At 40.2% G+C, this 27,145-nt stretch overlaps 1 protein-coding gene across 5 annotated transcripts; it reads left to right on the top strand.

The window, feature by feature from the left end:
- The first annotated feature begins 4,047 nt into the window (after window positions 1-4,047).
- On the top strand, window positions 4,048-25,462 carry uspl1 (ubiquitin specific peptidase like 1). 5 transcript variants are annotated; one of them, XM_067985985.1, is made up of 9 exons: window positions 4,051-4,141; window positions 8,397-8,566; window positions 9,080-9,208; window positions 9,496-10,138; window positions 13,896-14,009; window positions 15,506-15,635; window positions 17,484-17,609; window positions 17,704-17,864; window positions 21,722-25,462. In XM_067985985.1, the coding sequence occupies exons 2-9, from the start codon at window positions 8,441-8,443 to the stop codon at window positions 23,803-23,805; spliced, it is 3,513 nt and encodes a 1,170-aa protein (XP_067842086.1). In that variant the 5' UTR covers window positions 4,051-4,141; window positions 8,397-8,440; the 3' UTR covers window positions 23,806-25,462. The 5 variants fall into 5 exon arrangements, with proteins under 5 accessions (XP_067842087.1, XP_067842086.1, XP_067842084.1 ...); XM_067985983.1 differs by having other exon boundaries at window positions 4,141-4,208; XM_067985982.1 differs by lacking the exon at window positions 4,051-4,141 and adding an exon at window positions 5,819-6,421.
- Window positions 25,463-27,145: the final 1,683 nt, after the last annotated feature.

The following is a 27,145-nucleotide window of genomic DNA, read 5'->3' as shown; positions in this document are numbered from 1 at the left end:
TTGCCGGTAGTTGCTGAAGTGCGGGATTCCACACTCCTGCAAGAACAGCAGGTCCCTCTTGACCCTGGACAGGTAGTTCAGAGTCGCAGCACCTCGTGTAGTCAATTTAATACTACGCATGTTTACGGATGCAATTTTTAAACTCATTTTAAAAATAGAAAAAGGACAAACGTTAAGGTCCTACAATTGCATCAGTCCGGGTTCTACGGTATCCTCCATTTCCAAGCCCTTTTTTATATTTCAAAATATATTTTATTTAAAGATACACACAGTTCAATGTAAAAGGACACAATTTCAAGCAATGCAGTTCAAACCAATACAATCCATTCCCAAGTCATCCATCAACTGCCAATGTTTCAATCTTTGCTGCACATTTTGGTGATCAGAAACTACCCCATCAGGTACGGTAGCATAGTGGTTATGTTACTAGACTAGTATTCCAGTAGGTCGGATTAATAATCCAGAGTCATGAGTTCAAATCCTGCTACAACAGCTAGGGAATTTAAATTCAATTATCTAAATAAAATATAGAATTTTAAAAAAAATTAGCACCAGGTACAGTAGCCATGAAACTACTGGATTGTCGTAAAAACCCTTTAGGAAAGGAAACCTCCTGTCCTTACCCAGTCTGGCCTATACAGGACTCCAGACCCACAGCAATGGGGTTGATTCTTAATCGCTGTCTGAAATGGCCAAGCAAGCCACTCAGTTGTACAATCTCGCTACAAAAAGTCATAAGAATAAAACTAGACTTACCACTAGGCACTGGATGCAACAAAGGCAAACTAAGCTCAGTTGAACCTGCAAAATCCTCCTCACTAACATCTGGGGACTTGTGCCAAAATTGGGTGGAGCTATCCCACAGACTAGACAAGCAACAGCCTGACATAGCCGTACTCACAGAATCATACCTTTCAGCCAACATCCCAGACTCTTCCATCATCATCCCTGGGTATGTCTTGACCCACCAGAGGTGGTGGTACAGTGGTATACAGTCTGGAGGGAGTCCTCAACATTGACTCCGGACCTCATGGCATCAGGCCAAACATGGGCAAGGAAACCTCCTGCTGATGAATCAGTCCTCCTCCATGTTAACCACCATTTGGATGGAAGCACTGAGGCAAGAGCACAGAATGTACTCTGGGTGGGGGACTTCAAGGTCCATCATCAAGAGTGGCTCGGTAGCACCACTGCTGGCTGAGTCCTAAAGGGCATAGCTGCCAGACCGGGCCTGCGGCAGGTGGTGGGTGAATCAACACGAGGGAAAAACCTACTTGACCTCGTCCTCACGAATTATGGGCGTGGGCAGATGCATCTGTCCATGACAGTATTGGTAGGAGTGACTACTGCACAGTCCTTGTGTGAGACGAAGTCCCGTCCTCACACTGAGGACACCATCCAATGTGTTGTGTGGCACTACCACTGTGCTAAATGGGATAGATTCAGAACAGATCGAGCAGCTCAAAACTGGGCCTCAGTGAGGCGCTGTGGGCCATCATCAGCAGAATTGTATTCCAGCACAATCTGTAACCTCATGGTCCGGTATATTCCTCACTCTACGATTACCAACAAGCCAGGGGATCAAACCTGGCTCAATGAGGAGTGTTCGAAGAGCATACCAGGAGCAGCACCAGGCATACCTAAAAAATGAACCTACAACACAGGTAGTACATGCATGCTAAACAGCAGAAGCGACAGAGCTAAGCAGATTCCACAACCAACGGATCAGATCTAAAGCTCCGCAGTCATGCCACGTCCAGTCGTGAATGGTGGTGGACAATTAAACAATTAATCGGGAGGAAGAGGTTCTGTGAACATCCCCATCCTCAAATGATGGCAGAGTCCAGCACGAGTGCAAAAGACAAGGCTGAAGCGTTTGCAACCATCTTCAGCCATGAGTGCCGAGTGGATGATCCATCTCGGCCTCCTCCCGATATCCCCACCATCACAGAAGCCAGTCTTTAGCCAATTCGATTCATTCCATGTGATATCAAGAAACAGCTGAGAGCACTGGATACAGCAAAGGCTATGGGCCCCGACAACATCCCGGCTGTAGTGCTGAAGACTTGTACTCCAGAACTAGCCGCGCCTCTAGCCAAACTGTTCCAGTACAGCTACAACACTGGCATCTACCCGACAATGTGGAAAATTGCCCAGGTATGTCCTGTCCACAAAATAAGCAGTACAAATCCAATCCGGCCAATTACCGCCCCATCAGTCTACTCTCAATCATCAGCAAAGTGATAGAAGGTCTCGTCGACAGTGCTATCAAGTGGCCACCAATAACCTGCTCACCGATGCTCAGTTTGGGTTCCGCCAGGATCATTCGGCTCCAGACCTCATTACAGCCTTGGTCCAAACATGGACAAAAGAGCTGAATTCCAGAGGTGAGGTGAGAGTAATTGCCCTTGACATCAAGGCAGCATTTGACCGAGCGTGGCACCAAGGGGCCCCAGTAAAATTGAAGTCAATGGAAATCAGGTGGAAAACTCTCCAGTGGCTGGAGTCATACCGAGCACAAAGGAAGATGGCAGTGGTTGTTGGAGGCCAATCATCTCAGCCCCAGGACATTGCTGCAGGAGTTCCTCAAGGCAGTGTCCTAGGCCCAACCATCTTCAGCTGCTTCATCAATGACCTTCCCTCCATCATAAGGTCAGAAGTGGGGATGTTCATTGATGATTGCACAGTGTTCAGTTCCATTCGCAACCGCTCAGATAATGAAGCAGTCCATGCCCGCATGCAGCAAGACCTGGACAACATCCAGGCTTGGGCTGATAAGTGGCAAGTAACATTCATGCCAGACAAGTGCCAGGCAATGACCATCTCCAACAAGAGAGTCTAACCACCTCCCCTTGACATTCAACGGCATTACCATCACCGAATGCCCCACCATCAACATAAATACTGTGGCTACAAGAGCAGGTCAGAGGCTGGGTATTCTGCGGCGAGTGACTCACCTCCTGACTCCCCAAAGTCTTTCCACCATCTACAAGGCACAAGTCAGGAGTGTGATGGAATACTCTCCACTTGCCTGGATGAGTGCAGCTCCAACAACACTCAAGAAGCTCGACACCATCCAGGACAAAGCAGCCCGCTTGATTGGCACCCCATCCACCACCCTAAACATTCACTCCCTTCACCACTGGTGCACAGTGGCTGCAGTGTGTACCATCTACAGGATGCACTGCAGCAACTTGCCAAGGCTTCTTCAACAGCACCTCCCAAACCCACGACCTCTACCACCCAGAAGGACAAAGGCAGCAGGCACATGGGAACAACACCACCTGCACGTTCCCCTCCAAGTCACACACCTTCCTGACTTGGAAATATATCGCCGTTCCTTCATCGTCACTGGGTCAAAATCCTGGAACTCCCTTCCTAACAGCACTGTGGGAGAACCTTCCCCACACAGATTACAGTGGTTCAAGAAGGCGGCTCACCACCACCTTCTCAAGGGCAATTATGGATGGGCAACAAATGCCGGCCTCGCCAGCGACGCCCACATCCCATGAACAAATAAAAAAAAAACTGTTCAGTGACTCACTTGAAAGTTTCCATGACCAGTGGGCACCACAGGGTATTGACTGTTTTAATGGGTCAAACTCATGAAACTATAATATAAAGATTGTACTGAGCACACGCTTTTAATTTGGACAGGCCATCTAATTTCTATTGGTGCCCTCCTGCCAGGAGGCATGCTGGTCACAGTGAGCTTACCTAACGTCGCCCAACGGCCTTAATTCTCCCAGCTGAAAGTGAAGGGTTTGATCGTTCTGAGAACCTCCATTAATTCGAGGTTTTCCATATAAGCAGAGAGACGAAGAATTAATTTCTTAGGCTTGAAAACAGTTTATGAACTGTTATCAGAAAGTTACTAGAATTCGTTGTAATTTAGTATATATTTTGTAGTTTTTAATTTACATCAGAAAAAGATTATTTTATTTGTTTTGTATTTTGTTAACGACTGTGGCAAATATCTGATCTATTAAACCGCCAGACGGAAACTTAAGACCCAGCCAGTAGTTGCAGTCGGAGCGGAAGTGGAGGACAGAAGACGTTGGGCAGACGTCGGAGCCGCAGCGAGAGGGGGGTTGGGAGTTGGTCCGGACCGCGAGGGGAGCGGAGTCACACTGCACGAGCGGTAAGAATAAAACCCCAGGAACGGAGAGAAAGTGCGAGAAAGGCGGCGGCGGCGGCAAGAGGAACAGGTTAGGGTCGGTTTCACGGGAAACTTCGATGTGTTTGGGCACGAGGGTGGCCGGTCCCCGCCCCTCCTTTTTAAATGTCTGCGTTCAGCGCCCCGACCCGTGTGGTTAGAGAGACAGGTAGAAGCGGGCAGTGAGGACTTTAGGGTGATGGAGAATGAGTGAGTGAGCCTACGTTTATGTGGGGCTAAGACCGCACCGGCCCCTTTAACGTTAGCTACTTTGGACCACAAGCTTCAGCTCGTGTGCTTGAGCTCGGGGTGATGCCAAACCTGTCGAGTGGGAGTTTTGGGAATCCTCGTTTTGGCACAGCTCCTCTTTCAGCACAAGTCTCACACCTAACACCTCCCAGGTTGGGTGCTCGGAATGATATTTTTTTTGGGGTGGTATACGTTGGGGTATGCGTTGATGATTCACTATCACCCTCCAAAAAATGCAAATTCAGGAGTTCCATTAATTGGTGTGAGACCCCTTCCTGTACCTTTTAAAAAAAAAACTCTTGGTTTATTTCCCTGTTCTGCCCTGAAGCTTGTGATTCACTGATGCTTGGATATGGATATTTAAGAGCTCCCAACCCCCTCTCTGCACCTTACACGTGGTGTCTTGATGTGTGAAGCTGGACAGTAAGATTTAGGTACTGTTCGTGCGGTGGAGTGAGGGTATCACAGCCCAGTGTTGATTTTCCAACATGCCTCACTGGCTAGCAATTAGGAGTGAAAAGTTACGGGCCTGCCCCCATTCCATTGTTATCCTCACCCAATACTCAATTTGATTGAACATGAGTCATTCCTAGATCCTATGGCTGAGACTCAATCACCTGTTCAAAAAAAATCCTAATTATATGGTTTTAGTGTATGTGATTTTCTCCTTCTGGTTTATGTATCTTTCATCCAATCATGGATTTTTCCTTAGTTTTTTTACCTCATCCATCTAATCATCAAAAGCAATATGAAGTCAAACCTCACATTTATTTTCTCCAGTCCATGTAAAGAGTTCTGAATCTTTTCCATGACAATGTCCAATAGAAAGACAGGTTCTAATTCAGAATACCATTATATTCATTCATTTACAGTGTATTATTGTATCCTGCAGGTATTAAGTGCTTCTTGCAAGAAATTTATTTTGTGATGCCTAAACATTTTCCCTCTTGAATTTAATAACATTGTACTAGTTTAATTTCTTTCCCCTTCTCCATGTCAAAACCATACTGCACTTTACAACCATGCTGCTGTCACTTAGTATTTAATGTTTTAAAAAGTCATGGACCGGGGAAGCTTGATAATGATGCCACCGTAAACAGTTAATTTTTTCTACTCAGAAGTCGGTTCATGAAAGCAAGTGTCCTGAAATCTAGAAACCCATCTAGATTTTTTTTTTTTTTTAAGTACAGTAGAAATTTTGTTTAAAATGGTTTCATTAAGATCCCACTGCAGCTAAATTTAACTTTGCTTTCTTGTGGCCTTATCAGTGGATGTATATATGTTTGGGAGTATTTTGCCCACTGGAATTGGCTATTTTCTTGACGTTCCTGTTGTAATGTAACATTTTCTTCAATAATATAGTAGCATGATTGCTTTTTCATGGCCAATTCAAGCGGGTAGAAATTTTGATAGTTTCTCTCAATGTACATAATTTTGATACAGATGTCTTCATTCTTTAGAAATGCAAAGCAGGTAAAACTAGAATGGCTAATCATAAAGATTTAGGGCCAAATATTTTGTCAACTAGTGTACAATCAACCAATTTCCCCCCCCAAGATTTTAGGAAAAGGTTGGTGTCATTGTGGAACTCGAGGTTGAATAAAAGCACCAGTGGTTCGGTATCTATCTTTATTTACATGTCTCTGAATCTTTTTCATATTACACTTGTAGCCCTGCTACAAGAGCACTTTTGTCGGCCAGTCCTGTACACCTTCAGTAGTGGTTGCAAAATCTGTCACACAGACTGTGCCCTACTAGTTGAAGGTGCTTCCACTGAGGCAAGAGGGTTAAACAGGTTAAAAAAGACACATCTTTTATATAAAGTGGCTCAACAGCCTTCATCCTCTTACTCCATCTAAAATTAATTGTGACTAAATGAGAATTCTGATAAAGCAAATCTTTTTTTTAAAAAAACTGGCTGTGTGGATGCACAGGATCAAGAATAGGCCACTTTCTGTTGGACATAACAGCAAATCATGCGGGTAGCAAATGTGAACAGGTGGAGATTGGTGAATGGTAAGTCTTGTGCAGTATTTTTTTAGTGTATTGTCTGGGCATTTCTGTATGGTATAAAACTTTGTTTTCTCAAGTGTACCCATTAAGGTTTAAAAAGCAGAAAAAGTTTGGTTGATTAGTGGTTGCTTGATATCTAGCCTTCTAAAAGTGGGAGCACTGTTTGTTACTCTGACTGCAATTGGATGGAATTAGCACACAGATGACAGATTATTGCATTTCTTAAACAAGGTGAGTGATTTTTAAAACTCAATTTTGGTAATGGCAATTTATAGTTGTAAAACACTTTTTAATGATGTGTAGTGTCTACAGAGGTTACTAATGTCAATCCATTAGAACATTCTTTTCCGCATTTCACTTGAACCAAAAGCTGCTGCTTTTGTTAAATGTATTGGCTTGGTTCATGATTTTTGGTTGCACCCTGTATAAAGTATTATACTTTGCAAGTGTGCCAACATGTGATTTCTTTGTTTTGACATTCTCCAGCGCTCTGGCTGCAAGAACATTGATCTTATTTCAGTGTTTCTGTGTAGCCATGCTTTGAGATTTGTAAGTGCATTCTTTGTGTCTAACTCTATTTCCCCCTCCCTGTTATGCTGGCTTCTCAAAATATTTTCAGGTTGCATTCCATAGTGATGTCTTTTTTTGAAAAATGATGCCTTATTGGTGTGATGCAAAATTTAGGAGAGTGCCATAGCAAAATCAAACTTTTGGATATCCCTGCATCATGGCTGTGTGAATATTTTGCAACATGTTAAATTCACACATGCTTTTGTATTTCACTGAATTCTAAACGTATTTTCTATATAACTTTTTTTTTAAAAATGTCTCTAACTGCGTCCTCAGCACAAAATGTTGTCTGCCAAACTTGTTTAAAAATGCAAGCATTTTGCTTTGTAACAAGCTGTCAATGGTCTTCAAAATATGGTGCAAAATTGCATTAGATTTTTTTTAAATTTAAGCAAGGCTTGATGTTGAAAATGGGGAATTCACACTGGTGTCATGTAAGTCAGAGTAAAGGGAGCTTTACTCTGCATTTGACCTGAGGGTTCAAGTCTTCTCTTTTTCTCTTTCATTGAGCACAAGTATTTATTGCCAAAGAGACGAATTTATCTTAATTGTAATTCTATATAAACCGAGTTTTCTTGCTATTAAAGTCCAATAAAGCAAAGAAGCAGTTGATTGTTTTTGTTTTTCTCTTCCTGCACCCCCCAATTTTCTACTTTCATTCAGAAGATGTTGACTCATGGGATACAGTTCAGTAGATGCCAGCAGTCCTTCGGTACCTCACTATTTCATTGCAACGTAATCCAGTTCTCACCTAGTGTCCGTGCAGCATTTGCCAGCGGGATTCACTGCATAACGATCCTGCCTGATTTTAGTGTTCTCTTTCTGTTTACTTGCTGAGTTTCACTCATCAGAATGGGAATTTTCTGCAACTAAACTTGTAATAAATAAGAAATCACTAGAAAAGTGAAAGTCTTTCTGTTGTAGCCCCACAATGTTTTTTTTCTTCAAGGTTTGGTGATCAGTACATTTGTTTAGATTTTTCATTTAAATGTTTAGGTTGTGACTATTGTGTGCCTCGTGCAAGTTAAATAATTTTTGCATAATGGTATATGTTAACACAAGTAAGATTTCCAGTATTTAGGTTGGATTATTTTTATCAAGAGTGTACTAAAACTTGGCTACAACTGTCCTTAAAATGGCAATGGGATTAATCTCAACTTGAAACTCTGGTGAGCTGCCAGTAGATTAGTAGCTAACTGTGGCTTTGATATGGAATTGCCCTTAAAACATGGTAAAGCAAAATGTCACTTTGAATTTGTGCACAGTATATATATTTTCAGTATAATATTAATTGCGGATGCTTACATTTTACAAGTTTTATTAAGTTTACTGATTATTTGCAATCTAGGAAATTATTTTTAAGGTTCTGTATATCCTCTAATAATATCTTCAACTTTTATTTTAACAGCATTATCTGAAGTTCCTGATGGTGTGCTTCAAATCACCAGTGAGATGGTAAAGGGTAGCCCATGGCTCAGCATGGCGGATAAACAGAAGACCAGGACTGGTTTGCCACTGAGTGGTCCAGACACTGATATAAATGTGTCTTCCATCCACATGGTGGGGTATTTGGGAAAAGTCAGTAAAACTGTTTATTCCTCTCTAAACTGAGCAAAGTTCTAAATTTTCTTACATTTTCAAATTATTTTGAATCTATTGTCTTTTCTGGAAAAGGTCAAGAAAAGTGGAACATTCTAAACTCATTCAAAGTGACACGGAAATCTTGCACAAAGTGCTATGGCGAAAGATTTGTCTGAAGTGAAAACATGGTTACCATGGTAATCCTCTGAGTACTGAGTAGTTGTTGAAAATGCTCCTGAGTTACTTTCAAGTGAAAACGAGAATATGAAAGTAAACTTAGCATAAACAATACTTTTTCGTACTTGTCCAACTTAAACTGTCCCTAAGTGCGCAATTCAACTTTAGTACACTGAGGATGAAAATGCTGTATTAAATGGATTTAAGTTTCTATCTGGTCTTGAACAGATGAATGGCATAGAACAGTTTTAACATTTTGATTTTTAAAAAATCCTAAAAATTGCAAACAAAATAGCTAACTTTTCTCTTCCGCTTTTTTTTCTGTGTATGCAGTTTTCTGAAAACATCTCTCTCGGTGTACAGGAATACTGTCCTGCCTGTGCAGCAAAAGGAAAAAATCACACTTTACGCAGATATTATATAAGCTTAACGGAATCCATTCTTCTTTGTGAAAGTCCACAGGTACTGGAGATTTTCATTGTGAATTTGTTGATTTTTAGGTATTGAGCTAGAATGTTTTCCATACTAATCAAGCTGCTAGAATGTTAAATTCAGTGGTTATTCAACACTGTTAGTATGTCATTACACCTACAGAGTTCACAGGTGCCTTGTGTGATTGGTGCCTCTGGCATTGATCTGCAGTTTTAAAAATTTTATTTATATAATATATTTTGTTTTTTAAGGTATCAGATTGCATTTGTTGAGTCATCAATTAAATTTCTGCTCTTAACTGTTTTTTTATATTTTAGTGTGTCTTTCCTTTGGGATGTAAACCATTGAGTGAGATCCTCATTTCACCTACCTCACCGAGTCCTGAACCATCACTTTATGCTGCGAAGAGCACATTTGGATCGAGTTCACTGGTTCCACTGTGTAAACGGAATATAAAACGACAAAAAACTTTTAATTGTAATAACAGGGATAGTTTCAGTGGTGAAAACAAGGAATCTGCATTTCAGCCATTAGAGAATAGCTTAAATAGCATTGACGATTTTGGCCCTTGTTCAAAAAATGGAAGCAATCATCTACTTAATAAGTCAGTTAATTCTAGCCATACGAATGGCATGGTTGTTCCAGAGAAGCCAATTCTTGTGGTCCCTAGTCAATTATGTGGCAAGAGAAAGGAGCCACCAACCGAATCTGAATATTCTGGTCAGACTAGATTGGAAGTCCCAAATGAAGGATCGAGTAGTGAACAGTTATTTCTTCAGTGGAAGAACACATCTGCTCTCTGCTGGCTAGACTGCATATTAACAGCTTTGGTCCACTTGAAAATAATAAGAAAAGTCATAACTAATCTAGGAACAGAAATGGAATCTGCAGTTAAGAAACTATGCACAGAATATGATCAAGCATGTGCATTGGTATCTAACTGCCAAAGTAATAGAAAAGGTAGGAATTGATGCCTGGTGTCTTAGGTTGCCTTATAGTACTTGGACAGTTATGATTTCCTTGTGTATATTAGACAATATCTTGCATCGCTGTTTACTTGTCACCACTTGCTTTGAAACACTCATCCTGTCCAAGAAAAACCCTGTCACTATCTATGTCCCTCGCTCAATCATCATTTAATTCTCTTGACCGTCCCTTTTTGTGGAGGGGAGAAGAGGTAAATTTTGAACAAAACTTGGAATTCTTTGTCACTTAACACTATTAAAAATACAAACTAAGTACAATATAACTAGATATACCTATCAAAATAAATTTTCCTGAAGACTCTGCTTTTAGAATTCAGTCTTGGGTGGGGTGTTGTATTGTTTTGGAGAAGATGGTGACAAAAATTAAGCACTCTTGTCTTGAGTCAGAATGTTGTGGGTTAAAGCCCTCGCTAGGGTGTCAGTACATAATCTAAGTTGATACTTCATTGCTGTTCTGAGGGAGTTCTGCATTGTTGGAGGTGCTTTCTTTCAAATAAGATGTTAAACCATGGTCTCAATATGCCTGTTCAGGTGGACATAGAAGATTTCATGACCCTATTTGAAGAATCAAGAGTATCCTCTCACATCTCTTGCTCATGATGTGGAGATGCCGGTGATGGACTGGGGTTGACAATTGTAAACAATTTTACAACACCAAGTTATAGTCCAGCAATTTTATTTTAAATTCACAAGCTTTCGGAGGCTACCTCCTTCCTCAGGTGAACGATGTGGAAAATCTCTTGCTCAAACAGATTTAATTAGTCACTTCATTTGCTGTGGAATATAAAGCCCTGTATAAACGTGGATTGCTATAAAGGATGAATGCTGAGATTTCTCAATGAATACTCAATGATTCACTTGCATAAGAAGCCACTTTGAGATGGTGAGGGCAGATAAATGACCCATCATATTTCCACGGTTGGACAGGATTTAAGAGTAAATAAATGCTGGGAATTTTACCTAACACCATAAAACCATAGCAGTTTACAGCACAAAAGGTGGCCCTTCTGTCCATTGTGTCTGTGCTGGCTCTTTACTAGATTTGCATAAGGAGTCGGTGGAAGATGAGGGCAGGTTAGTGACTTGTTTTTTACCCTCTAAAAGTACCATCCATGCCCTTCAAATACCAATTCAAAAAAAAAAGATCTCTCTTTTATTTTTGGTGAAAGGCAAAAGTGTATGATTAAGGGAGGTAATGTTGCCCAATTCCAATGCAAAAATTGATCCTGACTGAATATTTGACTGCTAGGCTCAGGGCTAAAATGTGAGTTTTTAATAATATGTAAAGCACAAGAGACTAGGCAACTGAATGAGGCAGCTACAGAGTGTAAAAGCAGAATTTTATTCTTGCAGGAATTTGGTGCAGTTTGCACAATCCATGTTTTTAAGTTGGAACGATGACAGTGTAGGGAACCCTTATGGTGTCTGTGTAGTGTGATATGAGACCCTCTGGATACTTAATTATTTGCTGCTTCTGGATGCATTAAGCTGGAAGCGGGGAGTTGCTGTGCTCAAGTGTAATTAAGCCATAGTTTTCAGCATCAGAGGAAGAAGGGTTTCTGGGTCGTACTCTTCAGAGTAAGGTAATTCAAGAAGTAGTGGTAGACCGTTCAGGGAATAGTGTAGAAAAAGTGGATAAATATCTGCTGAAACAGCAGAGGGAGAGGAGAGTCACAGGTGCAGGGATCCCTGAGTCACTTAAACTGTTCAATAGATGCATGGTGTTGGATAGCTTGAGGTGGATAGTTATTCTGGAGGTTAGGCATGAACAAAACTATGGCATTGTGGAGCAGGTGAATTCCATGGGGATGAAAAGCAGCTGGACCGGTAGTCCTGAGAGATTCTATAGTCAGTGAACAGACAAGTTTTTTTTTTTAAAAGCCGTGATTGGGACTTCCAAATAATATATAGTTTATCTGGTGCCAGGTGGAAGGTGTAAAAATGGACAGAAGGGAAAGCAGCCAAAAGTCATGGTCCAAGTTGGAATCAGTGATTGACTGACTAACTTAGATTTACATTTGAAATCTTGCTAAAAGAGTTTAAGGTGCTAGATTGAAAAACAGTACCTCAAAGGTAGTAATCCCCTCTCTTTTCTCCACCCCCCCGCCCCCCGCTTCTACTTTAGGTTTCTAGAACTGCCCGCCCCCCCCCCCCACCCTCCCTAAATGATATGAGACCCTCCTCCCTCAGTCTTCCTGGGGATCCATTTTCTTAACCCTTGCACCCCTCTGATTTACCCCCAGTACTCCAACATCCCAGAACCTCCCTCCCAAACCGCATCACTTCGTCTGGTGCTCACAGATCCTGACACCCAGTGCTCCCAGTCCACAGGAACACTTTCCCAGTACTTTCGTGATACAACCCCACTACCAAATTCCCAAAATACCTCTCCTGGACCTTCAATGATTTGACAACCACATAACTCTAAACCCAGACATCTCTCTCCGACACCTGGCACCAATCTATTCCTCCCACACAAAGCCGAGTCCTTCTGACATTCTTGGGGGTAGATTTTGAATGGAAATAAAAATCGGGAGAGGTGTAAAACGGGCTGCTGATTCACTATCACTCGTTTTACACTTTCGCATAAAATCACATTGTACCCCCTCGACTCTAAGGCCATCCTCTTTCCACTTCCATTTGCCATTAATTCCCCCACACCGCCTTCCTCTATCAGATCCCACAGAACACTGCTCCCAACCCTAGGACCTCTATCCTCATATTCCCAGACCTCCATCCACAATACTCTCAGGTGCTGGCAACCACTTCACCCAATGTTTACATACTCCTCCATCACATTCCCCACTTCTTCCAGAGCTTTATATACTACAGCCTACCCAGTGCTCTCTGACAACAGAAGCACTCTCCTGGTGCTCTCACATTCCAGCAACCCACTCCCCTGAAATACTTCAACATTTTTGAGACCTCCCTCTTGTATAACACTGCAGCACCCCCACAAAGCCACCAACATCATTCACACATCTCACCATCTTTCATTGCTAACACATCCTGGCACTCATCCCCTCCTCTTCCATACTGAAAAGTTTAGTGCCTGACCACACTACTGTCGGGTTCTAGCAACTCAGTCTGATTAACCCCAACATTCCCCCCGCCGCCCCAGTGCTGCCTGAACTTAGGATCCACCAATTCCCATCAAATTCCATGACTCTTCCCTCTGTACTGCTGCTGCACATCTCCCTAACCTACCTACAACTGCAAATATCTTCCGTTATCTTTCTGTTTGTTCTGAGCATTATGTTAAGAGATAAAGTTAATTGGTTGAAGGAAAATATAATAATCAAGGGCACTCATTTCACAGAATACTAGAAAGTTGTGGAATTCAATCCCCAAAATATGGGTAAAAGTCCCAGAGTACCATATAATATAACTGAACTTGGCAGTAAGTTGATGGATCTAATGATACATTATGCATTCCATAGTAAAACACAATATCCTCCAACTCACCATGACCATCTCTACAGCAGATCTGTGTGTGTCTATTATGAGTGGAAAAAATAAAGCCAGACTACACTATATAGTCATGTTATTGTTGACGCTTCCCTGCGATATGCTGCATTTTTTTTTAGAAATGAGTTCCACTTCAATTTGTTATCACTGATGCAGAAGCAAATATTCAAACAAACTAATATATGATGTATCAATTGCCACCAGTTTTAGGGACTTTTTTTCTTTCTTTCTGGAGGTTCATTAAACTGTTCTTGTATTTGCAGGTAATGGTTTGAGGAAGATTCCCCCCAAAATGCTTGCTCAGATAGAATTAATACTGAATAATGTCCGGGAGAGGCTCTTCCAGCTGCTTCAACCAAAACTGAAATGTGAATTGGGTAATCAACTAATTCAAGCATATACAGTATTAAATGTTCTATTTAAAAATTTTTTTTAACAAAAGTGCATTTTCTATGTAATTTACAGCCAGCAAATATGCTGCAATTGTACTTGTATGTAAAACAAGTGAAAAAGCATTATTAAACTCTGAAGTTGCAGCCAAACTTTCTTGCCAGCACCAGTCTAGTACTTGGCAGTGTATCTGGGATTGTCTCTCTTTCCCCTTCCCTTCCCCCATCCAATATTCACCCCTCTTGAAGGCACCAATTCCCATTAGGGTACGGTTGCATGGGAGTTCTCATGTAGCTTGTAGTTGCACTTTGAGAGCTTCAACAGTGTCAGGCTATTTGCCTGAGGGGGAAGCATGCAGGAAATAGACTGCGCTGGACAAGTCAGGAGTGGTTATTGTAACTAATATCCCTTTTTTGGTGTAATACTGAGGTGACTTGTACTTTCACTACTACCCTGGTCCAAGATCCGCTAAGGAGTAACCTGGGGCCTTCAGGAATATCTGGCTATGCAATCGCAGATTTTAGACCGAACAGAAAGGATGAGAATTTCAAAATAATCATCATTTCTTTTTGCTCCAGTTATTTTAGCAATCCTAGAGATGGGGAATTTTAAATTTTTCAAATGAGCACGTGCAGCAACCCTTTTTTTCCACTTTCCTCACCCAATTTGCTTTTCTATTGCAGGACAAGAAAAGGAACTTGAATTTACATAGCACCTTTTCGCATCTTTCAGAGAGGCATCCTAAAGCATTTCATATATAATTACAGCTCCCACCACCTACACCGTCCACGCTTAGCTCTAGCAGCCATCTATATTGGGCAAATGGTGCTAACCATTTGCTGTTACCTTGGTGTCTGTTACAAAGGCGCTGCTTATGACGTATTAAGCGTGCCAGCTATTTCGGGCCGTTCAAGTACTTAACCCTGTACTTAAAAAGGCTCTCTGATTTCAGCCGACTTTCGAAGTTGGGTCTTCAAGCAGTTTGTCAGTTGTTCACACCTCGTTAAAAGTGCGATTACTTTGGTGATGAGATTCTGGATACAACTGCTAACAGTTAGAGGAAGTTGCTAAGTGAGATTTCTTGTTCTTCAAAAAAATACGTTGGTTACTTGATTTTTAGCATCCACCGCGTATAGCGGGCAAATCATGTTAACACCAACGTGCTATAAGCCGTGAGCACTTTTATTAAATTGTGCAGTTGCTGTTGCAATCAGATGACCAGTGCACATCTATAACCAGATATTAGAATATGTGGAAGGGCAATCTGCAATGACTGGGTCTGCATTATTTTTCTCCCCTCTCTTGGTGATGGGCCGTACTCTGAAACCCTCTTCCCAACCCCATATCCCAGCGCCACCCCAAGAAAATATTGCTGGCTGTCATTGCGACTGCAGTGTACATTATCTGACTAATTAAATGGAGCACGTGAAGGAATAGTATTTACCATAACCTTTTAATGCATTTTTTCCTCTTATTTTTCCAGGAGTGCCGGATAGCCCAGTCTTTGCTTTTCCACTTCTGCTAAGGCAGGATCCATACATTGAGGAGTTGTTCATGCAGTCATATATTTGGAGCTTTGAATGTATGAAGTGTGGCTGCAAATATGATGAGAGGTAAGTGTATTTTTTTGAATTAAAAATTAACTATCCTATATTACCAGCAAGTGTCAGATTGTTCCATATCACAAATTATTACAATATAGATACCAGATTAACACATAACCATGTTTTGCAGTTCTGAGAATTTACATAATTTTTCATTTTTCCCAAATCTATCTTGAAAAAATTATATTAAAACAGATATTGGAAATTCAAGTTTTTTTTAGAATGGAATTTTTTATATTCTCTATTGTGACAGCATAATTTTTTAATTCAGTTTTATCCTTCATTAATGGCAAGCCATGAAGGGAATAAATCTGGTGTTAGTGAAGTTTACGTACATTCTGGATTTCCATAAGATTACCAAAAAAATTAATTGTATGAATAAAACTAGGTCTAAGAGTGGTTGAGATCTCTTCCCATCAAATATTTCTGCTGTCAATCCTCTTAAAGTTAATCTATTGGACAAAACTGTTCATAAATTATTTCTGGACTAACTTAAAACGTTTTAATTTTTCTTCATTTGGTATCTTCCCTGGGGTTAAACCAGGCTAGATGCAACTTTTTGGAGAAACCACATGGAAGATGTCTCTTGGTCTTTGACTTCTTCGCACCGATCCACCGGCTCTTTCATTGTACAAAAGTCCTTTGCGTGTGTCAGTGGCAGTTTGTTCTTTCATGCCCTGGAAAACAACTGCTAGCATTTTCTGCTTACAGATTGACCATTGTGATATCTTGAACATCTCCTTGCTCTTTAACTTAAAACAATTTATACTTTCAATTCCTTTTAATGTTCTTGTTTAATAGTTTTCACATTAATTGTCGTTAATTTTGGTCAATCCCCGTTTCTTCTTTCTAAAGGAAAAAAAATCCAAATTTTTCAGCATTATCATTGATCAGTAGTGTTTGTTGCCCAATGCTTCTGGCACTGACAGGAGCAAAAGTACTTAGGGTATTGGCCAATATGGCTAAGACCTGCCAGATCCATCGCGCCCCTGTCAACTTGCTGTGCGCCACTGCAGACCAATTCGGTAGTCACATTCTGAACTTGACCATGAGACAGCTGACATGAGTTGGAAATTTGTTGGGAGGTAGGAGACAGTGTAGGAATAAAGGGAATGGACTCTTGATTGGCAAGATGTGACAGGTGGTGTTCCTTAGGGATCTTAACTGAGGCCATAGCTTTCCACCATGTTGTATTTCAATGACTGGATGAAGGAATAGAGTTGTATATCCAAGCTTGCAGATGACACTAAGTTAGGCATAGTAAGTTGTGTAGATGGGAGCAGGAAGTTACAAAGGGAGGTAGACAGATTAAGTCAGTGGACAAAACTGCGACAGGTGCAGTTCAGTGTGGGAAAGTGAGGTCATCCACAAGAAAAACAATTCGGAATATTTTCTTGATAACAAGACGCTGCTCCTCCACAGATACCAAAGGGATTTGGGTGTCCAGGTACACATCACTTAAAGTTAGTGCACAGGTACAAAAAGTAATGAAAAAGGCTAATGGAATGTTAGCCTTTATCTCAAGGGGTCTGGAATACCAAGGGGAGGAAATGATGGTTCAGTTGTACCGAGCATTGGTCACATCCCATCTGGAGTGCTGCGTTCAGTTTTGCACAACCTTTTTTTTTCCCCTTCAGAACATTAAGTCCAACTTGATTTTAAACCAGGTAATGTGTGAGGGAGGCATCATGTCAAACATCCTAACAGGTAGATAATTTATTTTGCTGTAAAACTTAGCTTTAAATGTACAGTGTGTGCATTCCCATTTTAAGTTGGTCTTGGAAAAAAATGTTGAGCAGACATTTTTACTGAAATGAAACTTGTGTGTGGTGTTTATGATGGATTTTCTTTTTACAGGTGTACTAAGACCTTGCCTACATTTACAAAAGTAGTTTCAGATTGGCACCCACTGAATGCTGTTCATATTTCACCCTGCAATAAATGTCAAGATAAAGATCAAAAAAGGAAAATGGTTTTAGATCGGTAGGTAGCACGGTTTATAAATTTTTGGGTTTACATTGAACAGTAGTTTGAAATTAAGTTTTTGGAACCTTATTATAATTTCTGTTTCTCCCAGTGTATCATCAGTATATATGCTACATTTTGTGGATGGTCTACCACACACAGACATGGACACTTACAGATTTGACTTTCAAGGCAACTCATACAGAATCTGCACCATTATTCAATACTTACAAGATGTGAAGCACTTTGTAACGTGGATTCAGAATTCTGATGGTATGTATTGCTTTTTTTGGGCACTAAGCTTCCAGAGTTTGAAAAACCTTTTTTCCCTTAGAGTACTAGTGGTGGTTGCATTGCTTTTCTGTTGGTGCTTGAAATGATCAGATTGGCAAGCAGATGTGTGAATTTATTTGTAGTATACTAAGAACAAATGCCCAGGAAGTCCCCATAACATGCTGTTTTTTTACTTTTCTCTTTTTCTCTTGTAGGTTGTAACATTGATCAGATAATCTAGAATTTTTCTGGATGAATAGGAGGAAACTTTTCTGGATGAATAGGAGGAAACTTTCCTCAGAGTTGAGACAAAGTTGTTTAGGGTCTTTTGTAGAGTAAATTGTATCTGTGATCTCTAAGAAACCGGCTTAATGACTGTCCTTTTGTTTAGTTTCTTTGTTGAAGCTGTTTCTTGAATGCTGAAGCTCAAACATAAGGTTCCAGGCAGTAATACTACCTTGGAGAGTCCTGTGTGTACGGAGCTCCAAAAAAAAAATTAACTGAAGCTTTGTTTCTTCCTCTTGTCATTTCCTGTATAGTTCTTCTCTCTGGTCCAGGTGCCTTGTAAACAAACATTTTATTTCTTCATAAGATATGCTTCACTGACCTCCTACATGTTTTGCACACTCCTGAACCAAGATATGTCCTTTTAGGGAAGGAAACCGGTCATCCTTATCGAGTCTAGCCGATATGCGATACCAGTCCCACACCAACATGGTTGAGTCTTAACTAGTTGTATCAAACTAGGCATGGGCAATAAATGTTGGCCTTGCCAGTGACCCCACATCCCAAGAATCAATATATTTTTGAAAAATGTATAATAGGAAATCTGTGACTTACCCCTTTGTACCCAGTACGTTATCACTGTCTTTCTGTCTCCCAGCAGCCACCAGGATCAAATTCATCAGAAATCTATTCTTTAGTTATCCCTGACTGTGCCTGCTATTTTTAATATGGAAACAAAACAAAAATGGGAAGGGTACTTATTGCAAACAATAAGCACAGGTCTCCAGCTACTATATAAATCTTATGGAAACCTCGCTCCTTTTTCATATCCTGTTGCCTCGTAACAATAAAACTTGTGGGCTAGGTACTATCTTTTGCATCTAAGTACCGTAGTAGAAAGGACAAAAATTAGGGGATGGCGATAAATCTAGTTAATTAACAAGGGCGTCAATATTTCTAGTATGTATGGAAGAAGGACTATCCATTTGCTGTTGACACACAAATCAATTATAGGATGAATAAATGCATTAATTTTCATTGGCATAAAACTGTTTAGGTTTGATTAAACTGTACTACAGATGGTATTGACCTATACTTGTGTTTTCCAGTCTTATTTTCAGTTTTAAAAATTGTTTTACTACAATGGCACCTAAAAGCAAAATGGAGATAAAGAAACAAAAGCAGTCTTGGAACACAAGTCAGAAAATGAGATGAGGCTATCCATTCCATTTGGGTTATCTTTTTCAGAGATAACTTCTCAATAGTCAACATTTAGTTCCATTCTGAGATTATGTACATCACTAGAGCTGGCTGATTTAAGGCATGAACTGTAGAAGATTGCAGCACAGAAGGAGGCCATTTGGTCCATTGTGTGTCTGCCATATCTTTGCTGGAGCAATCCAAAATTGATCCCACTGTCTCACTGCTCCTCATAGTCCTGTATCTTCCTCTGCTTCCAATATTTATCCAACTTTCCCTTAAAAGATGCAGTGATGTCTGCCTCAACCACTCCCTATGTTAAAGCATTCCATGCTCCAGCAACCCTCTTCATAAAGAAATTTCTCTAATGTGTTTCTCATCTCTAGGTAACTTTAAATTGATGATTCCTCATCACTAGCTCCCCAGCTAGAGGAAATAGTCTTTTCCTATTTCTAAAAACATCTTTGCTCTGGTGGAAATAATGCTAGTATAATCCAGTCTCTCCTCGTAACAATAGTTTCCCATCCCTTAGGTCAACCTAGTGAATCTATGCTGTACTCACACTGGGTTTAATCTTTTTATAATGGGGTGCTCAAAACTGAGTGCATAACCAATGTTCTGCTAAAATTATCATTAGTCCTTTATTCTTGTATTCTATGCTCCTATTAACAAAACCCCAGAAGAATTCAGAAGTTGATGTGTTTGAGATCTTTTTATTTATATATGCAAGTATTGCAGTTTGATTTTTGTGGAACGAGTAAGGGTCTACATTTATATTACACATTTATAGTAGTGATAATGAGGGACTTCAATCATCCTAATATAAAGACTTGTATTTATATAGCATCTTTCACGACCTCGGGACGTCTCAAAGCGCTTTATAACCAATGAAGTACTTTTAAAGTAGGGCCACTGTTGTAACGTAGAAACTGTGAATATTTTTATCCTATCCAATTTCTCTACTACCTCTTCCTTTACTGTGACATTGGCAGCATCCTCTTCTTTAGTGAAGACAGATGAAAGTACCCATTTAGACTGGGAAAATAAGTGTAAAGGGCAAAGGGGGGAGGAATTCCTGAGATGTTTACAACTGAACTTTCTTGATCAGTATGTTTCCAGCCTAACGAGGAAGGAAGCATTGCTGGATCTAGTTCTGGGGAATGAAGTGGGGTAATTGGAGCATGTTTGGGGGGAGCGCATTTGGGAAACCATGATCAATATCATTTAGGTTTAGAGTAATTATGGAAAAGGATGAGGAAAAATCAAATGTGAAAATGCACAACTGGAGGAAGGCTAATTTCAGTGAGTTGAAAAGGGATCTGGCCCAGGTGGATTGGAATCAAAGATTGGCAGGTAAAACAGTAAATGAGCAATGGGAGGCTTTCAAGGAGGAGATAGTTTGGGTACAGAGTAAACACATTCCCACGAGGGGGGAAGGAAGGGCATCCAAAGCTAGAGCTTCTTGGATGACTAAGGAAATAGAGATTAAAATAAAATGGAAAAAGGAGGCTAATTCATTAGAGCACGAAGCTGAATACAAAAAGTACAGGGGAGAACTGAAAAAGGAAATAAGAGGGGCAAAGAGAGTGTATGAGAATAGAACATAGGCAGGTAACATAAGAGGGAATGTAAAAATTTTTTATAAACATATAAATAGTGGAAAAGTGGGGCCTATTTGGGACCAAAAATGAGAGCTTGTGGAGGCAGAGGGCATGGCTGAGGTACTAAATGAGTACTTTGCATCAGTCTTCACTAAAGAGGAGGATGCCGCCAATGTCACAGTAAAGGAGGAGGTAGTAGAGAAATTGGATAGGATAAAAATAGATAGAGTAATAGATAAATGTACTAAAAAGATTGGCCGTGCTCAAAGTAGAAAAGTCACTTGGTCCGGATGGGATGCATCCTAGGTTGCTGAGGGACGTACAGGTGAAAATTGTGAAGGCTCTGACCACAATCTTCCAATCCTCCTTGGATATGGGGGTGATGCCAGAGGACTGGAGGATTGCAAATGTTACAGCCCTGTTCAAAAAAGGGGAGAGGGATAAACCCGGCAACTACAGGCCAGTCAGCCTAATGTTGGTGGCGGGGAAACTTTGAGACATTAATCCGGGACAAAGGTAATTAGCACTTGGAAAAATATGGGTTAATAAATGAAAGCCAGCATGTTAAAGGCAAATTGTGTTTGGCTAACTTGATTGATGAAGCAACGGAGAGGGTTGATGAGGGTAGTGCGGTTGATGAGGATATGGAATTTCAAAAGGCATTTGATAAAGTACCACATAACAGACTTGTTAGAAAAATTGATGCCAATGGGGTTAAAGGGGCAGTTACACAATGATAGTACATGGTTAGATAACTAGAAAATATCATTTTTTAAACAACTTATGGTAGCTGTGCTTCTAAAAGTTTTTATTTTTTATCTGGTCTTGCAGGGTCATGGCTTGAATGCAATGACTTAGAAGGTTCCAGTTGTTGCAGAAGTTCAACTTTAAAAGTTCATGCGCATGAAGCTCACATTGTCATCTGGGAAAAGAGCGACCTTGAAAATACAGTTTGGAGCAGAGATATGCTTTCGTCTAGTGATTCATCGTCTACGACTTGTCTTAGTGCTCCAACCTTAAAGAGTGGCACCACTTCCTCTACATCACATCTGCTTTGTGAAGCAACATTAAGTAGTCCTGTTCAGTTAAGTCCAGTAGAGAAACCGATGCTCAATACATTTACAGAGATTACTACACCAAATGTAAACTGTGTAATTGGCAATGATGAACAAGGAACTTCAAATAGTAACTTACTTTCAGGTCTGGAGCAACTGGCAGATGATACAATGATAACACTGAATCTTGTTGAGATTAAAGTGGACAGTGAGGGGAACCCACTGGACAACACTCAATCCATACCAAATGCTCAACAATGTGATCCACAGAGACAGCAGACGACTCTACCTTTACAAAATTATCCTCTTAAGACACAGATGGCTGTTGACCATAACGTGTCTGTACAACCTTGTACTGAGGTACAGTGTTCTAATGAAAAATGCCAACAAATGGACCGGACAACTGTGATAAAACCTAACGTGTCTCAAAAGCACATTTTACAGTCTGAAGAACCTTCCTGCCCATCCAGAGCATTTCAACTACAAGTAACTGATATGGCCACTGTTAAGCCTGCAGTATTACAAAGGGACTACACTGTGAAAAAGTTAAAGGCGAGTACAGCTGCCTGTCATATACAAGAAATGGAAACTGCATCTGTTAGTTCAGAAATGCTCATACAGTCTAATAGTAAAACACAAAAGAAAAGTCGCATTGAAAAACCACCATCTCTGACCTTGAAAACACCTGCTGATATGTCTCAGCCTCTAGCAGCTAACAGACGCTTTGCTGTAGGCTGGGCAAAGAGCCTATTGAACCGCCATCTTTCAACATTGACTAGCAATGAACCTAGAACAGTGCCTAAGAATGAAGTTAAGGCGGCTCATAGAGGGGGTGTTTTGTTAAAAGTGACTGATTCAAAGCACCCTATAAAGGAACATTTTGATGGATTCAAAACCAAAAGTCTCTCAAAACATCCAGAAAAGGCACCAAAAAATTTACCTGTCTCCCAAGATCCGAATATTCCAAACGTTGCTTGTGTACAGAATAACAACCATTTGCCTCAATACTCTGGTAATATGAAGGAAAACTGCAAAGTATTGTTGCTCAAGAAAATGTCTTCCGGTGCCCATGCTTTAAATAAAACATTTCTTTCTAATTCATCAAAATATGGTCCTCCCATAACATGTGAGAGAGAGAGCTCTAATGTGGAGAATCACAGCTCAGTCCCAGTCAAAAAAATAGAACCGCATAATGTAAACTCAAAAGCTCATAAGCTTCGTCTCCAGTTGCTCAAAAAACTTCAAGTCAAAAAGGATCAACTAGCATCACTTGACCAGCTAATGAAGACTAAGCAATGTGGTGAATCTGCTACCGAATATGTTAGTACCTCTAGCCCTGAAGGACAGTTAAAACTTGCAAATAATAACGGAGGCGTGATGTACAATGATGTATTGAATGAACTTTGGCGTCAGCTTGGTGTTGAAGACAATGAGCCTGTTTGTACAACCAGTTCTAGTGCTTCATTGAGGACTAGCCCAAGCCATGATGAATTACTTGCAGAACTGTTCACTCCAGCCGCAGCCACAACATCTGGTTGTATGCAAAGTGATGACGTACGGCTTTGTAGAACATCAACAGATGCTGGAGTAGCAAACAGTAAATTGAGTAATGGGTGCAGCGTAAGTCCAAGGACTGCTAATGGTGACCACACAGCGCCTATTTCAGCTTTACAGGTGCAGCACCATGTCTATAAAAATGAGTCAATGAGTGAAACTAACCTCCATGCTTCGGTTTACGAGAATCCCATTAAGGAGGAAATGTTGGTAGATTTATTGTCCATTTCAACTCTTAACTCTTTAACAGGAGATCACGAAGAGGAATTGCCTAACTTTGATGAAAATCTTTTTGAAAACTGCTAGGAAATGGTGGCAATTTATTAAAACAGTGAGGATTCTTGGTTTAAATAACAATTTTGTTACTTTGAACTTATCTCTTTGTTTTTGTTGCCTGTAAATTGTAATATACTGAGAGTAAATTGTGCACTCTCGCATGTAAAAATTTATGGTTAGTTTTTAAAAATTTCATGGCAAATGGGTGATTCATGTATACTGTGAATTTACTTTTACAGGCATACTTTGTTTTATAGTGGTTTCATTGTATTTGAAGAATCAGAGGACCTGGTAATTCCAGGCTGTAATGACACTTCTGAATAAAATACATTGATCATCCAAATTTGATGCAATGTTGCTAACTTTCCTTGAAGAAAAAACCATATTAAGAAAATACTGTACCAGATGTGCTATTTTGATAAATGGAGGTCAACTTGCTGTAAATTGCTTTAACATTATTTACATGAATAATTTTACATTTTTTGTTCATTTGAAGAAAATTTAGAAAACTGCAATTTGTCAACCCTGATTCTTTGTGAACTGCAAATTTCTGTACAAACGTACAATGATTATATCACCATCAGTGCTATACTGTAGCTGTTATTACAGACATAGGCAAAACAAAACAGTAAAACCACTGTCGAGTTCACAGTATGCTAAAAACAATAGATTAAGTTCATTATACGAAAAGCAGTTGATCCATTGAAGTGATTTCAAGTCTGCAACATCATCTCTGGATTCAGCTCTAAACCACTTGCGCTCTGTTCTTCCAGTTCATATAATCTAAATCCATCTTTTAGACTATTGTCCTGTATGTTCCCTATCGTGCACATATTTTTTGCTCGTGTAAATAGTGGGGGGGAAATTCCTTGTTTTGTGCAAAATGGTTGATAATTGCTGTAAGTAATGAAAATTCTTCCGGTTGATGTTTAAAGAGGCAGCAGTTGTGTGGGGAAACTGGACTTCAATTTAGACTAGCACATCATGTAAAGTAAGGGTGACTTTTTTAAAAATTGAGGTTGCATGATAGCCACTGTATTGTAACTTTAAAAAAACAGAAAATGCTAGAGAAACACCACCAGGTCGGTTGGCATTTGCAGAGAGAAAAGAATAGTCAACATTTTGGGTTCTGCCCAACACATCAACCTATGTTTTCTCCATGGATGCTGTGCGTTTTCAGCATTTTCTGTTTGTTTCAGATTTCCAACATTTGCAGTTCTTCGCTTATACTATGTTATTTCTTGGTTTGTGAAAATTCAATGTAGAAATTTTTGCTCTAAGCTCTGGTATGTATATATTTTGTTGTGACCACAAAGTTGAAGTTGACTTTTTAGGCTGATTTTTATTTAAAGAATGTTTTTAATATCTAATAAAACTTGCACTGTTAATGTTTGTGAACTCTAACACATACATCTTGTACTGAGAATTACACCAATAGAAGATAACTTAATCCAGACCGCAAACACAAGGTCCAGCTGATATGTATATCAGTGGGCTCTTGGTAGCCCAAAGTAATTTATATTTTCTGGTTCTCATGTGTAAAATAGTTCAATGTACTACTTGAATTGCTTTGATGTGTTTCTCTGAAGTTAAATTTACTAGTTCTGTTTGTTTGGTCATTGTACTTTCAACAAGAAAGTTGATTTGGCCATACTGCCAAACAATAAACTCATTCCAATTTACCTAACCCTCAGTTGATCAGTACTAGAAATGTATCTAATCAAACTCTCTTGTATTATCTGAATCTAATAACTTATGTTTCCATAACTCTCCTCACAAGTCTCACGCTTGAGTAGTAGAAAACAGTGAGTATGGAGCAGGACAGAAGAAGGAAAAACAGAAAAGGTTATGGGGGCACCAAAGGTCACATAGTCAGTAAGAAGTTTTTAAGATGCTTTTCAAAGGAGGAAGATGGCAAGTTAAGAGGAGTTCCAGAGGACAGGCATAGTGACTAAAAGAGCAACCACCAATGGAGCAGGAAACTTGATTGAGTTCTTTGAGGTAACAGAGAGGGTTGATGTGTATATGGATTTTCGAAAGGTGATTGATAAAGTATCACGTAATAGACTTGATTATAAAATTAAAGCCCATGGGATTAAAGGAGCAATGGCAACGTGGATATGAAATTGGCAAAGGGACAGAATGCAAAGAGTGAACAGTTGTGTTTCAGACTGGAGGGAAGTATACAATGGTGTCCCCCAGGGGTCAGTATTGGGACCACTGCTCTTTTTTTGATATAAATGACCTGGACTTGGATATACAGGGCATAATTGAAAAGTTTGCAGATGACACGAAGCTTGGAAATGTAGTAAACAGTGAGGAGGATAGTAAGACTTCGGGAGGACATAAACTGGTGAAATGGGCAAATGGCAGATGAAATTTAACAAGTATAAAGTGATGCATTTTGCTGGGAAGAATGAGGAGAGGCAATATAAACTAAAGGGGCAGGAACAGAGAGACCTGAGGGAGTATGTACACAAATCTTTCGTGGCAGCAGGACAAGTTGAGAAGACTTTTTTTTTAAAAAAAGCAAATGGGATCTTGGCTTTATAAACAGGCATAGAGTACAAAAGCAAGGAAGTTATACTAAACTTTCATAAATCACTGGTTAGGCCCCAGCTGGAGTATTGTGACCAGTTCTGGGCACCACACTTCAGGATGGATGTCAAAGCCTTAGAGGTGCAGAGGAGATTTACTTGAATGTCACCAGGGGTGCGGGACTTCAGTTACGTGGAGAGACTTAAGAGGCTGGGGTTCCCTTTAGAGCAAAAGAGGTTATGGGGAGGTCTAATAGAGATGTTCAAAAACATGAAGGGTTTTGATAGAGTAAATAAGGAGAAACTTTCTAGTAGCAGAAGAGTCGGTAACCAGAGGACACATTTAAGGTAATTGGCAGAAGAACCAGAGGCGAGATGAGATGTTTTTATGCAACGTTATGATCTGGAATGCACTGCCTGAAAGGGGGGTGCAAGCAAATTCAATAATAACTTTCACGTGGGAATTGGATAAATACTTAATGGGGAAAAATTTGCAGGGCTATGGGGAAAGGGCAGGGGAGTGGGACTAATTGGATAGCTCTTTCAAAGCGCTGGCACAGGAATGCTAGGCCAAATAGCCTCCTTCTGTGCTGTATTATTCTATGAAACTGGTGCCTTAGGAGGAGAGGGTGTGTACAGGGATTTATGGGTGGAAATTGCTGAAATAGGATGGGGTGAAAATGAGGATTGTTTCACTTGACATTGGCTCACGTTCTGAAGGAGTTGGTAGAGGGTGGAGGTCATTAGAGAAATGATTCTCAAGATAATAAAGGCACGTTTCTCAATAGAGGAAGAGAGATAATGAGTGGAAGAATGTTTTCTTGGTAATAGAA

This window comes from Heptranchias perlo, chromosome 6 (assembly GCF_035084215.1).
Source record: "Heptranchias perlo isolate sHepPer1 chromosome 6, sHepPer1.hap1, whole genome shotgun sequence".
Taxonomy (NCBI): Eukaryota; Metazoa; Chordata; class Chondrichthyes; order Hexanchiformes; family Hexanchidae; genus Heptranchias; species Heptranchias perlo.
The sequence above is the reverse complement of the archived record's forward strand: the minus strand, read 5'-3'. Positions and strand labels throughout refer to the sequence as shown.

What these genes read in the sequence shown, in the direction of transcription:
- uspl1 (XM_067985982.1), top strand. Translation starts at nt 6,382, where the DNA reads ATGCGGGTAGCAAATGTGAACAGGTGGAGATTGGTGAATG. An exon ending in GGCTGCAAATATGATGAGAG is followed by an intron (nt 15,636 to 17,483) that starts GTAAGTGTATTT and finishes TTCTTTTTACAG; the next exon opens with GTGTACTAAGACCTTGCCTA. An exon ending in AGGAAAATGGTTTTAGATCG is followed by an intron (nt 17,610 to 17,703) that starts GTAGGTAGCACG and finishes TGTTTCTCCCAG; the next exon opens with TGTATCATCAGTATATATGC.